This window comes from Paralichthys olivaceus, chromosome 13 (genome assembly GCF_024713975.1).
Source record: "Paralichthys olivaceus isolate ysfri-2021 chromosome 13, ASM2471397v2, whole genome shotgun sequence".
Classification (NCBI taxonomy): Eukaryota; Metazoa; Chordata; class Actinopteri; order Pleuronectiformes; family Paralichthyidae; genus Paralichthys; species Paralichthys olivaceus.
The window spans coordinates 657,770-670,000 of NC_091105.1; the positions used below are offsets into that span (position 1 = coordinate 657,770).

At 43.5% G+C, this 12,231-nt stretch overlaps 1 protein-coding gene across 5 annotated transcripts in view; it reads right to left on the reverse strand.

The window, feature by feature from the left end:
• Window positions 1-489: 489 nt before the first annotated feature.
• The window catches only part of LOC109646180 (CREB-regulated transcription coactivator 2), a 26,308-nt gene continuing 14,566 nt past the window's right edge, over window positions 490-12,231 (reverse strand). For 4 of the 5 annotated variants that reach the window (XM_069536846.1, XM_069536852.1, XM_069536848.1 and 1 more), the window contains 6 exons: window positions 10,395-10,873; window positions 8,465-8,743; window positions 8,179-8,376; window positions 7,201-7,272; window positions 6,746-6,950; window positions 490-6,367 (listed from right to left, as the gene is read on the reverse strand). In XM_069536846.1, the coding sequence (XP_069392947.1) occupies window positions 6,177-6,367; window positions 6,746-6,950; window positions 7,201-7,272; window positions 8,179-8,376; window positions 8,465-8,743; window positions 10,395-10,873 (1,424 nt within the window). In that variant the 3' untranslated portion in view covers window positions 490-6,176. The remainder of the gene's footprint in view (window positions 6,368-6,745; window positions 6,951-7,200; window positions 7,273-8,178; window positions 8,377-8,464; window positions 8,744-10,394; window positions 10,874-12,231) is intronic. The other variant, XM_069536847.1, reaches the window with a different exon arrangement.

The window sequence follows — 12,231 nt, forward strand, 5'->3', positions numbered from 1 at the left end:
ATGATAATAATAATGATGATAATAATAATAATAATAATAATGATGATAATAATAATAATAATGATGATAATAATAATAATGATAATAATGATAATAATAATAATAATAATAATAATGATGATAATAATAATAATGATGATAATAATAATAATATTAATGATAATCATAATGATGATGATGATAATAATAATAATAATAATAATGATAATAATAATGATAATAATAATAAATAATAATAATAATAATGATAATAATAATGATGATAATAATAATAATAATAATGATAATTATAATAATGATGATAATAATAATAATGATGATGATAATAATAATAATAATAATAATGATAATAATAATAATAATAATGATGATAATAATAATAATGATGATAAAAATAAAACATCAGTAATGAGATTTCATTTCCTCTGACTCTTCAGGTGATGAAGATGATGAAGACGAGCGGATGGTAGATACACACACGAGACGCTGCAGGTTTCATTTGTTTTATTTTCTTATTAAATCTCTGCTCAGCTTTCACACAGGTTTGTACAACACGCAACGTTCCCTGGTTATGACATCATCATCATCACACGTCAACATATTAATCACATACAGGGGGGGGGGGGGGGTAAAGACAGAGGGAGAGAATTTATTCAGAGTCGAAAACAAACAATGACATTAATAATGTGAGAACATTAATATTATACATCAATACAAAATATGAAAAAATATGAAATATGGCCTTTAACTGATCCCTAATCTGCGCACACACACACACACTTCGCTGGTTAACAGCTCCCCCTACTGGCAGAGTCTGGAACTCATAACAGGTTTATTGCATAATAGCGGCATAATGTTGCCACACACAGACACACAGACACACACAGACACACACACGTCTCTCTATAGATGTGAGGACACTCAGTGACATTATGAATTCTCTAACCTGAACCTGAACATAATTCTAAAACCCTCAAATATCCCTTTGACTTTGTGAAGACCAGCCATGTCCTCTCAAAGTCAAAATGTCCTCACAAAGTCAAAATGTCCTCTCAAGTCAAAATGTCCTCTCAAGTCAAAATGTCCTCACATGATGACATGGAACCAAAGTCGGCCTCATAACTACAGAAAGACACACGAGAGGATTGAACAAACGTGGATGGTGAATTTTGGGATGATTGTTTCCTGTAAGTTTCTTACATTTCGTGAAACTTTATTTCGAATAAAATGTGAAATAACGCGTCTTTGTCTTCCAACAGACTCGTTTCAGATTTTTTCTGCCACTCGAAGTCTCACACTTCTCCGGATGTGAACTTTCCTCTCGACTCCTGAGATAAAACTTCTGAACGTGAAGTCGTTTGCGTCAGAGTGAAAAACTTTGTGTTAAATCTGTTGTTTCCAGTTCAGCTTCTTTTTGAATCAGTTAAATTAACAAACACATTCAAGACATTTTTAATTCATGTGGGTTTTAATTCAAACACGACAAAAAAAGGCCGAATGATAACAAAGGTCGGGGGTCAGTCGTGCACAGTCTGCGTTAACAGACCTGTTCTGACTCCACGGGACAAGAAAAGAACTCTCGACGCTTTCACAAGAATTATTTGTCATCAGATTTGAATTTGTCTCGATTTTTAATTTAACCTTGTTGAGATAAAACTGTTAAAACAATCGACTGGATTCGGATGCAGTTTTTCTTTGAAAAAAAAATTCTAAAAAAAAATAAAGATTTCAGGGAGAAAAAACTAAAACACTTGTGATGAATGTTTTTCTGCTGTAAACTGAAAATGTTTCTATCAAATGAAATTTCTCTCCGACGGTGACGGTTCTGTTCTTCAGCTTGTCGTCACGTGTCAGCTGACATGTTTACATCATCGTACACGTGCAGCGAGAGACGATCAGCTGATTCGTTAACGTTAATTCATCCACACACTGAGCCGCTCATCAACCAACATGGCTGCACAGATACACTATCACATCACTTCCTGTTTGACCAGTAAGGAAATCCGGTTGGCTGCCGGCACCAACAAGACTGAACCTGAATAGCGAACCTCCGAGAGTTCAGCCGACGCTCAGAAGCCGAGAAAACTCGACTGATCGACTTGATTCACGCGACAAAGCTCCGACTGTTCCTGCAGCTCAGAGGTCAGAGGTCACGTCTCAAATCATCTCGTCACAAAGAATCACTTCAAAAATCAAACATCGCAGACGATTGGTGACTTTACAGCTTCACCTTCTTCCGATCACAACCTGCTCCTACGTTTTTTAAAACGAGCCGGATCCACCTGAGATCATGTGACTGCAGCCGCCTGACCTGACCTGCAGGGGGCGGAGTCACTCGATTCTGACGTTTGTCAAAATCATCGTTTCTGTTCAGTCTCGCTCGCTCTGACCTGCTGCTCAACACAAACCACTGCACCTGATGGAACCACGACAAGCTTCACGTGACCTTAAACGCTTCACGTGACCTTAAACGCTTCACGTGACCTTAAACGATTTTAACTTCTAGTCTCAGCTGTCTCTGTTAAAAACATTTTGTCAATAAAGTTTGATTTCAGATTTTTCTGCGTTTCAACTCTGTGGCACCGCTGACGTCCACTGACACACTTTTTCTGTTTATTCATCATTTATCGAAAATGTATTAAAAAAATGTAAAAACTACAAAAAATACAAACTGAATTTAAATTTCTAAAAAGGATTTTTCTCACTTTGAAAAACTTTTCTACTTTACCATCAACACATTTGTGTTAATTCTTAAATCTCATGATATGAATTTATGTTAAAAATATATTTCTTCGACGTCAACTTTTTATTTGGGAAGAAAATTCATAGATTTCATGAGTAAAGTTGTAAATTAATGAGAAAAGTCATAATGTTTCGAGAAAGAATCTAAACTTTATTTTAGGAAATAAATGCTCCACAAGGAGAAGCTGAGTTCGTCAGAGTTTCCTCTGGATCCGAAAACATTTAAAACATTATGACTTCAAACTTTATTTAATTCTCATCATTGTTTCCCTTTGACACTCGTCACCGTTCAGTGAAAAATCAAAAGTTCAACTTCACTGCAAAACAATAAAATTAGAGAAATTTTAATCAAAACAAGGAAAATTATAGAAGATGTATAAAAAACTTATCTCCCTCATTTTCTTTGATTTCTTGAGTTTCCAGAGTTTCAACATGAAGACGCGAACGGACAAACGACATCAACCAGCAGATTCGTTTCTGTGACGTCACATGTTTCAGACTTTTTGCAGAAAAACTAAACTCTGAAACGAGGGAAACAGATTTTACATCATCAGAGAACTAAATAAAACAAGATGTCAGCCGCGCTGAGCGGATGGAGACGTGGTCAAGAAATAGTTCCATCGTCTGCTAGTGACAATTATCTCTCAATGAACACGACACGGAATGTGTGTGTGTGTGTGTGTGTGTGTGACCTCTACAATGTTTTTCTTCTCTTGTTAAATATTCTTTTTTTTAATTTACAAACAGATTTCGATAATCTCTCATTAAAAAATAAAACCTTTATAGTTTATTAATAAAGTTAATAAGAACCATTCTTTGCCTCTGTTACATAAAAACACGTTAATGTGCTGAGACAGGAAGTGCAGGCAGAGGGGGCGGGGCTAATGGGGGGGCTGTCAATCACAGTGACCAGAGCTAAAGCCGTCATACGAAAACGTTTCGACAGGAAAGAGATGCAGAACAGTGGGCGGGGTGTAACTGTGACTTCCTGTGACATCACTGTGACATCACTGACATTCTGGTTTCTCTGACTCCTCCTGCAGCTCATCACGTTCACACACGCTCTAAATAAAGATGGACGACATGACGCCTCCCAGAAGTGAAGCCACATCATCTGGATCGCCCCCTGGTGTCTGGCTGCAGTAGAGGTTATAAACCTCCTCCATGTTAGCAGATGGGACATGGACCAACGTTAAATAAACGTTAAATAAACGTTTGTAAAGATGTTTCTGTCGATCAGCTCGTTCTTCTGTTTCTGATCAGTTTGGTTTTATTAATTATTATAATTATTATTATTTAAAGAAAACAGGCTGAGTCGTCATGATCGACAGCTGAGACTGACTCACGATTGGTCGAGTGCTTGTGTGGGCGGGACCTCGAGACCATAACTTCACAATCAATACTGCACAGACTGCAAATGACGTCATCGCCACAAGATGGCAGCATTTGTATGGGAGATATTTTGGCTTCATTTCTGGAGGAAGTGGAGACGTCGTCCATCTTCACACTCGATGACGCGACCTCAGGACTACAGGCATGTGCTGCGTCTTCAGCACATTCTGCTTCACCAGGACACCAATTTGTCTCTATAGAGGACAGACAGACGGACGGACGGATGGACAGCAGGCACACAGGGCTGAAACACACAGTTCAGAAACGTGCTTCGTCTCAGCTTAAGACACCTGACGTCACAGCCGCCTCCTGAAGATTTGATTTAACGCCCACGTGGTCATTTCAGGCGTCAGATTGCAGCAGGAAGTGTCATAGAAAGATAAACGGGGGCGCTCACACTTTCTCGAGGAGCGGTCAGAATGTTTTTGGTTTAATACTCGAGTCCAATCACAAGATGATTTTTTTATGATTCCAGCACTGAAATCTTTTCCGTCAAATCACTGCTGTATGTTTGCATTTACTGTTTCATACTTTTTATTATTTTATACGTTTTGTGTAAAAATATTTTATTTTCTGAATGACTCAGATTTCCATCTTTTCCTCATCCAGGGAACTGTGACTTTTAAACCGCCGCCTCTCGGACAGTGACACCACATCTGCATTGTAACAGCTGCTGACTCTCTCTAAAGCCAGCTGACCCGGAGCTGACTCTACACTAAAACCCACGTTACCATGGTTACAATCACATGACGCCTCCTGACCAGTGGGACGTCTGATGTCAACGTTATCTGCATCAGTATCTACGTCGCATCTTCCCCGTTTTCTTTGCATCTTGTACCGTGTTTGCATATTTTTCTCTCAAGCTGTGGTTTGATTCTGTCGCTCAGTTAAAAAATAGAGTCGTGGTTTTCATGAACTAAACTTTGGGCAGAACCTGAAGACGTTTCTCAGATGTCGTATCTTTGTGAAATCAGTTTTGCTGATGAGAAAACAAAAAGGTCCGAATGTCCAACAACGGAACGTGTTTGTTTTTCTGCAGATGAAGTGAAACAGAAACTTTCTTTAAAACTTGCTCGGTCAATTTCTTCGAACATTTCTCAGTAACTGGTTTTCCGTGGAAAAGACGAGTGAACTGGTTTTCAGTTCTGAAGGTTCTGCACAAAGTGCCCGCAGTGTCGTTTAAGACGTTAAAGCTGCTTTAATCAAATGTGTCGAATTACAACGTAATGTGTTTGTGACCTGAACAGATGCAGCGTGTTGTGGTTTCCTCTCATCCCAAAACTTGAACCTCCTTTTCAGCTGACTGAGGAGAATCTCACAACCTGTTTAAGGCCGTTCGTTCGACACCCGTGACACTTTGAAGAATATATAAAACCTCTAGATCATGGCTGAGTTCCTGTCAAAGTGGCTGATGAGGCAGAGAAAGCCGAGGCCTCTGAGCCGGAGGTTATTTCCGACCTAACGGCAGTTTGGGGTAAAAAAAATCCAAACCAATCAGGTGTCGTCCTTCCTGTGAAGCGATGGCCAACATGGCCGCTGGATGAACCTGACCACAGTTAGGAAGCTCAGGAGAAGCTCTGCCGAGATGCATAATGAGATTCAAGTTCTTCAGAGCGCTGCTGGTTTTTACAGACGTTTCTTATACAAAGCCGACGTCACGTGAGCATTTTATTCCTGCGTGTTTGCATTAACGCGAGTGCATTTTTCATTAACATGCGGATGAGACTCGTACAAGCTAATGCCTAAAAAGAGAAGCAACTTGGTTTTTCTTGACATCAAGCTTTGCAAGAGCGTTTTCAGTTAAGTGCCTTTTCAGTTCATTCTGTCGCGCAACCGAAACCTCATGTCCGTCTCCGAGACTTCATCGCACAGACAAAGATATTCCAGAGTTACGTCCAAACCCCGCTCTGCAGACCATCTAGTTGGGGGAGTGGTGGTGGCGAGAGCGGCGTCCTCTCCACCTCTAGCAGGGTGGCCATCTCTTTGCCGGATTCCCGCCAAGCTCCTGGAGTGGAGTGCAGGGGCGGGGGGGAGGGGCGGGGTCACTTCAACCGGTCAGATCGGAAGGAGTCCTCCACCGCTGGGTCAGCGAGCATCAGGTCACCTTCAAGCATGTCCAGAGCCAGGTGGTCCATCCTGAGCGGGTCGTCCAGGGAGAAGGGGTCCATCTCGAAGCCAGGGACGTGGGACAGAGCGCTGGCGATCTCTTTGGACAGACCAGGCGGAGAGTCTCCTGCAGGGACGGAGATAAAAACCTTTAAAGACAAAGAAACAACAGGAAGCAACAAAGTCTCGGATCATCTGGACGACTTCCTCTCAGCGAGATGTCAATTATCCATCAACCTGTTGTTCTGTCATTAACCGAGTTTCCTGAAGCTAAAGTGACGTCGTAAAGTTACTGAGTTTTGTGATTGGTCGGTTGATCAAGACGAGTCAAAGTCCAGTGTGACACATTAACCCATTGAGACCTGATGCAGCGTGTGTGTATATCCCTTTAAGACACAAGTCAAAGGTTTAATCTATCAAACGTTTTCCTCTCGTGTCTCTATCGGCCTCAGAGGCCACGTCTCAGGTCTGAGTGAGTTAAACGTTTCACTTGGTTCACACGGACCGGTGAGGATGATGTTGGGGACGTTGTGGCGTCCGTCTCCACCGCTGTAGTTCTGGTTCTGGTTGTTGAGAAGCTGCTGGTCGCTGGGATTCTGGAGTCCCAGGGGCCCCTGGGTGTTGGAGGGGAACTGGTTTTTGTCTGTGGAGCCGCAGCTCAGGCCGCTGTGGTTCAGGGACAAACCGTCGCCCTGGTTCTCTGCTGTGAACTGGAAACAGGAAAAGAACAGGTGGGGATTTAAAGGAGGATTCACCTGGACACAAATATTCACAACTTTTCGCTGAGACTGTGGATATTTTCTGAATCAGGGAATTTGAGGTTTTGAGTCCAGATGCTCAAATGTGGACGTAAATCTGTGTCCTGCTGCAGCTCCGGTGACATGTGACCAGTTCAGACATCAGCAGGTGACATCAGTTGTTTACAGACTCAGGTGACATCACATGAGAGCGAGCGGATACCTGCTGGCTGGATTTGCTGGAGAGCTGCAGACTCAGGTACGGGTCGTCCAGCAGAGAGTTGAACAGGGCGTCCTGGAAAAATAAGATAAAACAGAACGCGTCTTTGTTAACAGCAGCGCGAATGATTCACAGTGAGCAGGAGTTTGTGATCAGTTTCATTCTAGTTTTTACAAATCTAAATTTCTAAGAATGTACACGTCATGTCCCGCCTCCTGCTGCTCTACAGGCTCCACCCCTCGCCCGAACGTTCCCCACATGTTCCTGTTGTTGTGAACGAGTCGGACGATCTGCTGCTGAGTTGCTTTATGTGAAAGACAAACTCCAGAAACAGTCGCTGACCTCGGGCATGTGTGTGTTTACCCACTTTTATGCTGTAATTTTGTTGTAATCAGGGTGAAAGACTCCTGATTACAACATTTACAAAATCAGCTCATAAATAAACTGTTCCTCGTTCAACAGTTCGAGCAGTTGAACGAGGAACAGTTTATTTATTTTGTTTCTGCAGCAGTGACTTTCAGCCTCTGAGGGGAGATTAAACTGAATTATCTCATGTGCTTGTTTAACTAAGTGGCACCCACATGCACATGATTGTGTAAATACTGGTCTATACATGTGTGTGACGACAACAGAAAAGAGCGAAGCGACAACAACAACCGCAAACGCAGAAAAATAAACTAGAAATTATTTTGGTCTGACTTCGTAACACAGTGAACTGGTTTGTTCTCCTTCAGCAGACAGAGCGATAACACAGAGCATGACCAAACAAATAAAAATGATTCAATCAGCTAAATCCAATAAGACGTTTCCACTCACTAAACTTAGCACAGAGGCATCCTCAAGTGACACAGTGTTTGTGTGAGAGGCCGACGCAGATTTAAGCTGCTTATTAAACAAACTTATGAAATTGAGCTGGAAGTCGGAGCTGGAATCAAACAGGAAACAGTTTCTCTCTCTCAGAGTGACAGTAACGTTGCTCACATTGTACAGGTCTGTGGCCAGACTCTGGCTGATCTGTTGGAGCTGCGGGAGGCCGCAGACTCTGTGCTGCTCCGCCTGCTGCTCTGGTTCTTGTTTGACCTGACACTGCAACGAGCTCTGGATGCACTGATTCAAAGCGCTCTCGCTCTTAATCAGCGCTGCGTTGGATGTGTTCACCTGCGGCCCCATCTGCTTCTGCTGCGTCAGAGAAACAGACCATAATAAACAGGTGAGGTGAGATAAGTCAGAGATCACTTTATGTTTTTAAGGTGGATTATTTGGTTACCGATCCAAAGTGCTGCTGCATGTGCTGGTTTCGCAGGTTCTGCAGGTGGAGCTGCTGCTGCTGTTGGGCGTTGGGCCGCGGCTGCTGCTGCTGCATGCGTTGGTGGTGCATCTGTTGGTGGTGGTGCTGCCCCAGCGGAGGAGGCTGCTGTCCGGGCTGGGAGCCGGGCAGACACGGCAGAGGCTGGTGGGAGCCCGGCTGGTGCTGGTGGGACTGACTGAGCGGGTACGGAGGAAGCCTCTGGTCCAGAGGCAGTTTGCTGGTGTCTAATGGGACGCCCTGTGGAGGGAGGAGGGACGTAAGTCAAGTATCTTCCTCTGGGACCAAGTTGGTTGTAAACAGCAAGACAAGGCGCTAATTGTTTCGAGAACATCACTCAGCAGAGCTCACACCTCCGCCCAGTGCCTTTAAGTCAATCTGAACCAAATCACTCACACTCTTATCAGTCCTCTACATTTTTTCATCAAGATCCATTAATACTTTTATCCGAAATCAGTGAAAATGTAAAAAAAAGTGTTAAAGGAAGTGATCCAGCCCAAAGTTTAAATATCCTTCTACCAAGTTTCTTGAAAATCACGTTAGCAGTTTTTCTGTAATCTCATGAAAACATAACGTCCTCGGTGAAGGTAAAAATAATCTGTCCTGAAAATGAAACAGTTCATAGATAGAATAATCAGATGATGACTGTTTATTTAATCCAATAAAAATCTAACCAATGTCTTCACAGCAACATTTTACCATAACAACCAGTGCTGCTGAGAGACAGCTAGGAACGTCCAATAGGTCCAGGAGACGCAAGACATCCTGGGTCTCACAGACCGGCCTCAGAACCCTCAGAACCCTCAGAACTCTCAGAACCCTCAGAACTCTCAGAACCCTCAGAACCCTCAGAACTCTCAGAACCCTCAGAACCCTCAGAACTCTCAGAACCCTCAGAACCCTCAGAACTCTCAGAACTCTCAGAACCCTCAGAACCCTCAGAACCCTCAGAACCCTCAGAACTCTCAGAACCCTCAGAACTCTCAGAACCCTCAGAACCCTCAGAACTCTCAGAACCCTCAGAACCCTCAGAACCCTCAGAACTCTCAGAACTCTCAGAACCCTCAGAACCCTCAGAACCCTCAGAACTCTCAGAACCCTCAGAACCCTCAGAACCCTCAGAACTCTCAGAACCCTCAGAACTCTCAGAACTCTCAGAACCCTCAGAACCCTCAGAACCCTCAGAACCCTCCCAGCTGAGACACAAAAACATCCTCGAGGATCCTAAACCAAGTCCAGTCGCCCTCGACTGAGCTCCTCTTGGGTAACCATGACCTGGATGACTTCATGACCATTCACAACCCAGGAGCATGTGACCTCACTTAAAACCACCGCAAATAAAACCCAGAATCACAAATCAACTTGCTCCAGTTTCAAAACAAGATATCAGAGTGAAAAAGATATTTGTTGGTGCTCGATGTATTTTTCAGCTCAGAGAATATTTCACTCGTGTCCCTGATGGATTAAAGTCAAACTGTTCAGACGTTTCCTCTCTGAGAGTCTGAAGCTTCATGTTTGTTCATGTTTCATCTGATCTGTTAGTTTCACTTTGTAATTCAGGGACGAAAGAATTTTGTCGGACAAACGTACGTCCTGTCGCCATCACCTACGTGGGCGTCGTCTACCTATACTTGACTCTGATTGGTGTGTAGATGCCCTCTGACGTGGGCGTGTCTGCTTCCTCTTCTTCTATTGTTTAATGCTGTCTCTACTTCCTGTCACTGATCCAAAAGTCTGAAGCAAACAAGGTGAGAAAGAGTCCTGAGACACCAGCTGTCTTCACGCTCCCTGTGTTCAACCTGGTTCATATCTAATGATGTTGTTCAGCTTCGTGTGTGTTTCTATTGAATTCATTTCATGTTGAGTTGATTGAGTTCAACCTGTGTTTTACCTGTGTGATGGATGACAGGGTGGGAGAGATGGTGGGGGAGAATTGTTTGGAGTGATGCCTCCGCGACTCCCCTCCCATGGGCAGGATTAGTGGAGACAGCTGAGCTCGTCTCCGTGGCGACGTGCTGAGCGACGCCTGACCCTGCCCACTGAGCAGCGGCGAGTAGGACGAGGAAGAAGAAGAGCAGGAGCCCGATCCGCCCATTCCACCACTGTAACTGGGGTTACCGCTGGACACCGACTGGAGGGAGGAGTTACTGTGGGAGGAGTGCAGCGATTGGCTGCTGAGGGAGGACGGCAGAGATGGGGAGGAGCTAAGAGACGACTGCAACGAGGGGTTGCTGAGCGATGAGTGCAGAGAGGCGGAGCTCAGAGAGTTGGAAAAGGAGTGGCTGCTGAGCGATGACTGGATGTTGGGGTTGCTTAGTGACGAGTGCAGGGAGGGGTTACTGAGCGTGCTCTGTAGAGACGCCAGCAGACCTGAGGAGGGAGAACGAAACACGTCATCAACATGTGTCCACGCTGAACAGAGAGGACAGAGAGGACAGAGAGGACAGAGGGGACAGAGAGGACAAAGAGGACAGAGAAGACAGAGAGGACAGAGAGGACAGAGAGGACAGAGAAGACAGAGAAGACAGAGAGGACAGAGAGGACAGAGAAGACAGGGAAGACAGAGAGGACAGAGAGGACAGAGAGGACAGAGAGGACAAAGAGGACAGAGAAGACAGAGAGGACAGAGAGGACAGAGAGGACAGAGAGGATAGAGAGGACAGAGAGGACAGAGAAGACAGAGAGGACAGAGAGGACAGAGAGGACAGAGAAGACAGAGAGGACAGAGAGGACAGAGAAGACAGAGAGGACAGAGAGGACAGAGAGGACAGAGAGGACAGAGGGGGAAACTAATCAAAGTGGTTTAAACTGGTTGAAAACACTCATACATTGTATTTCTGATCATTGCTCCACATGAATGTGTCTGTGTTCTGATGAGTTTATAAAACACCGTTAATCATCTCTGATAAAGTAATGATCGTGATAAACAACCATGTAATCCTCACAGTAACGTAAATGAAGACACTTAAATGACACGTAGATTTTCAGAAAGTTGAAAATCCAACAATCTTGATAAATTTTAAAACAAAAATCTGTCAGTTAAAGCTGCGGACACGTTCCAGGGTCCCCACAGCTGACTGAGCAGAAAAGGGTTCATACTAAAGAGGTCCAGCTGTATTTAAATCTATAATTCAAATACTGACAACGTGAGAAACTACATCCAGATTTATATCTGGATCTCATAAATATTAGTCTTCTAAATATGTCTGATTAAAGAATGTTAAAGAAAGTGGATCCGCCCCAAATGTAAAGAGTTGTTTCCTGACCCGTCCCACATCCTTCCACCAGGTTTCGTGATGAAATAAACGCCTTCCTGTTTTCACTCGCTTCACCTCCTCATTTCTTTTCACGTCCTCAGTCGGTCACGTCCAACAACAAGTGTGTCTGTGTGTTTTCTAACGTCGTTTAGGTTTAAAGCCACAAGCATTAAGATTAATACCGATATCTCAACACATTCACTTTCAGGTGCACCTGTCCTGACCATCAATGACGAACTTCACCTCAGGTATTATTTAGTCTATTATTATAATTATCTTCCACTTTTAGAAGTCACAGATCCTCTGAAGGGTCAAACTAACAATATTCCTTCCCTCACAACATGTTTTGATTTCAATCACAAAACTTTTCTTATCCTTGAAAAAAAATAAGCCCGACCTGGACGCTCCAGGTCCAAACCTGAACCGGCCGAGTGAAGCTGCCCTGAGTTTGTGTAAACAAATAAATAAAAA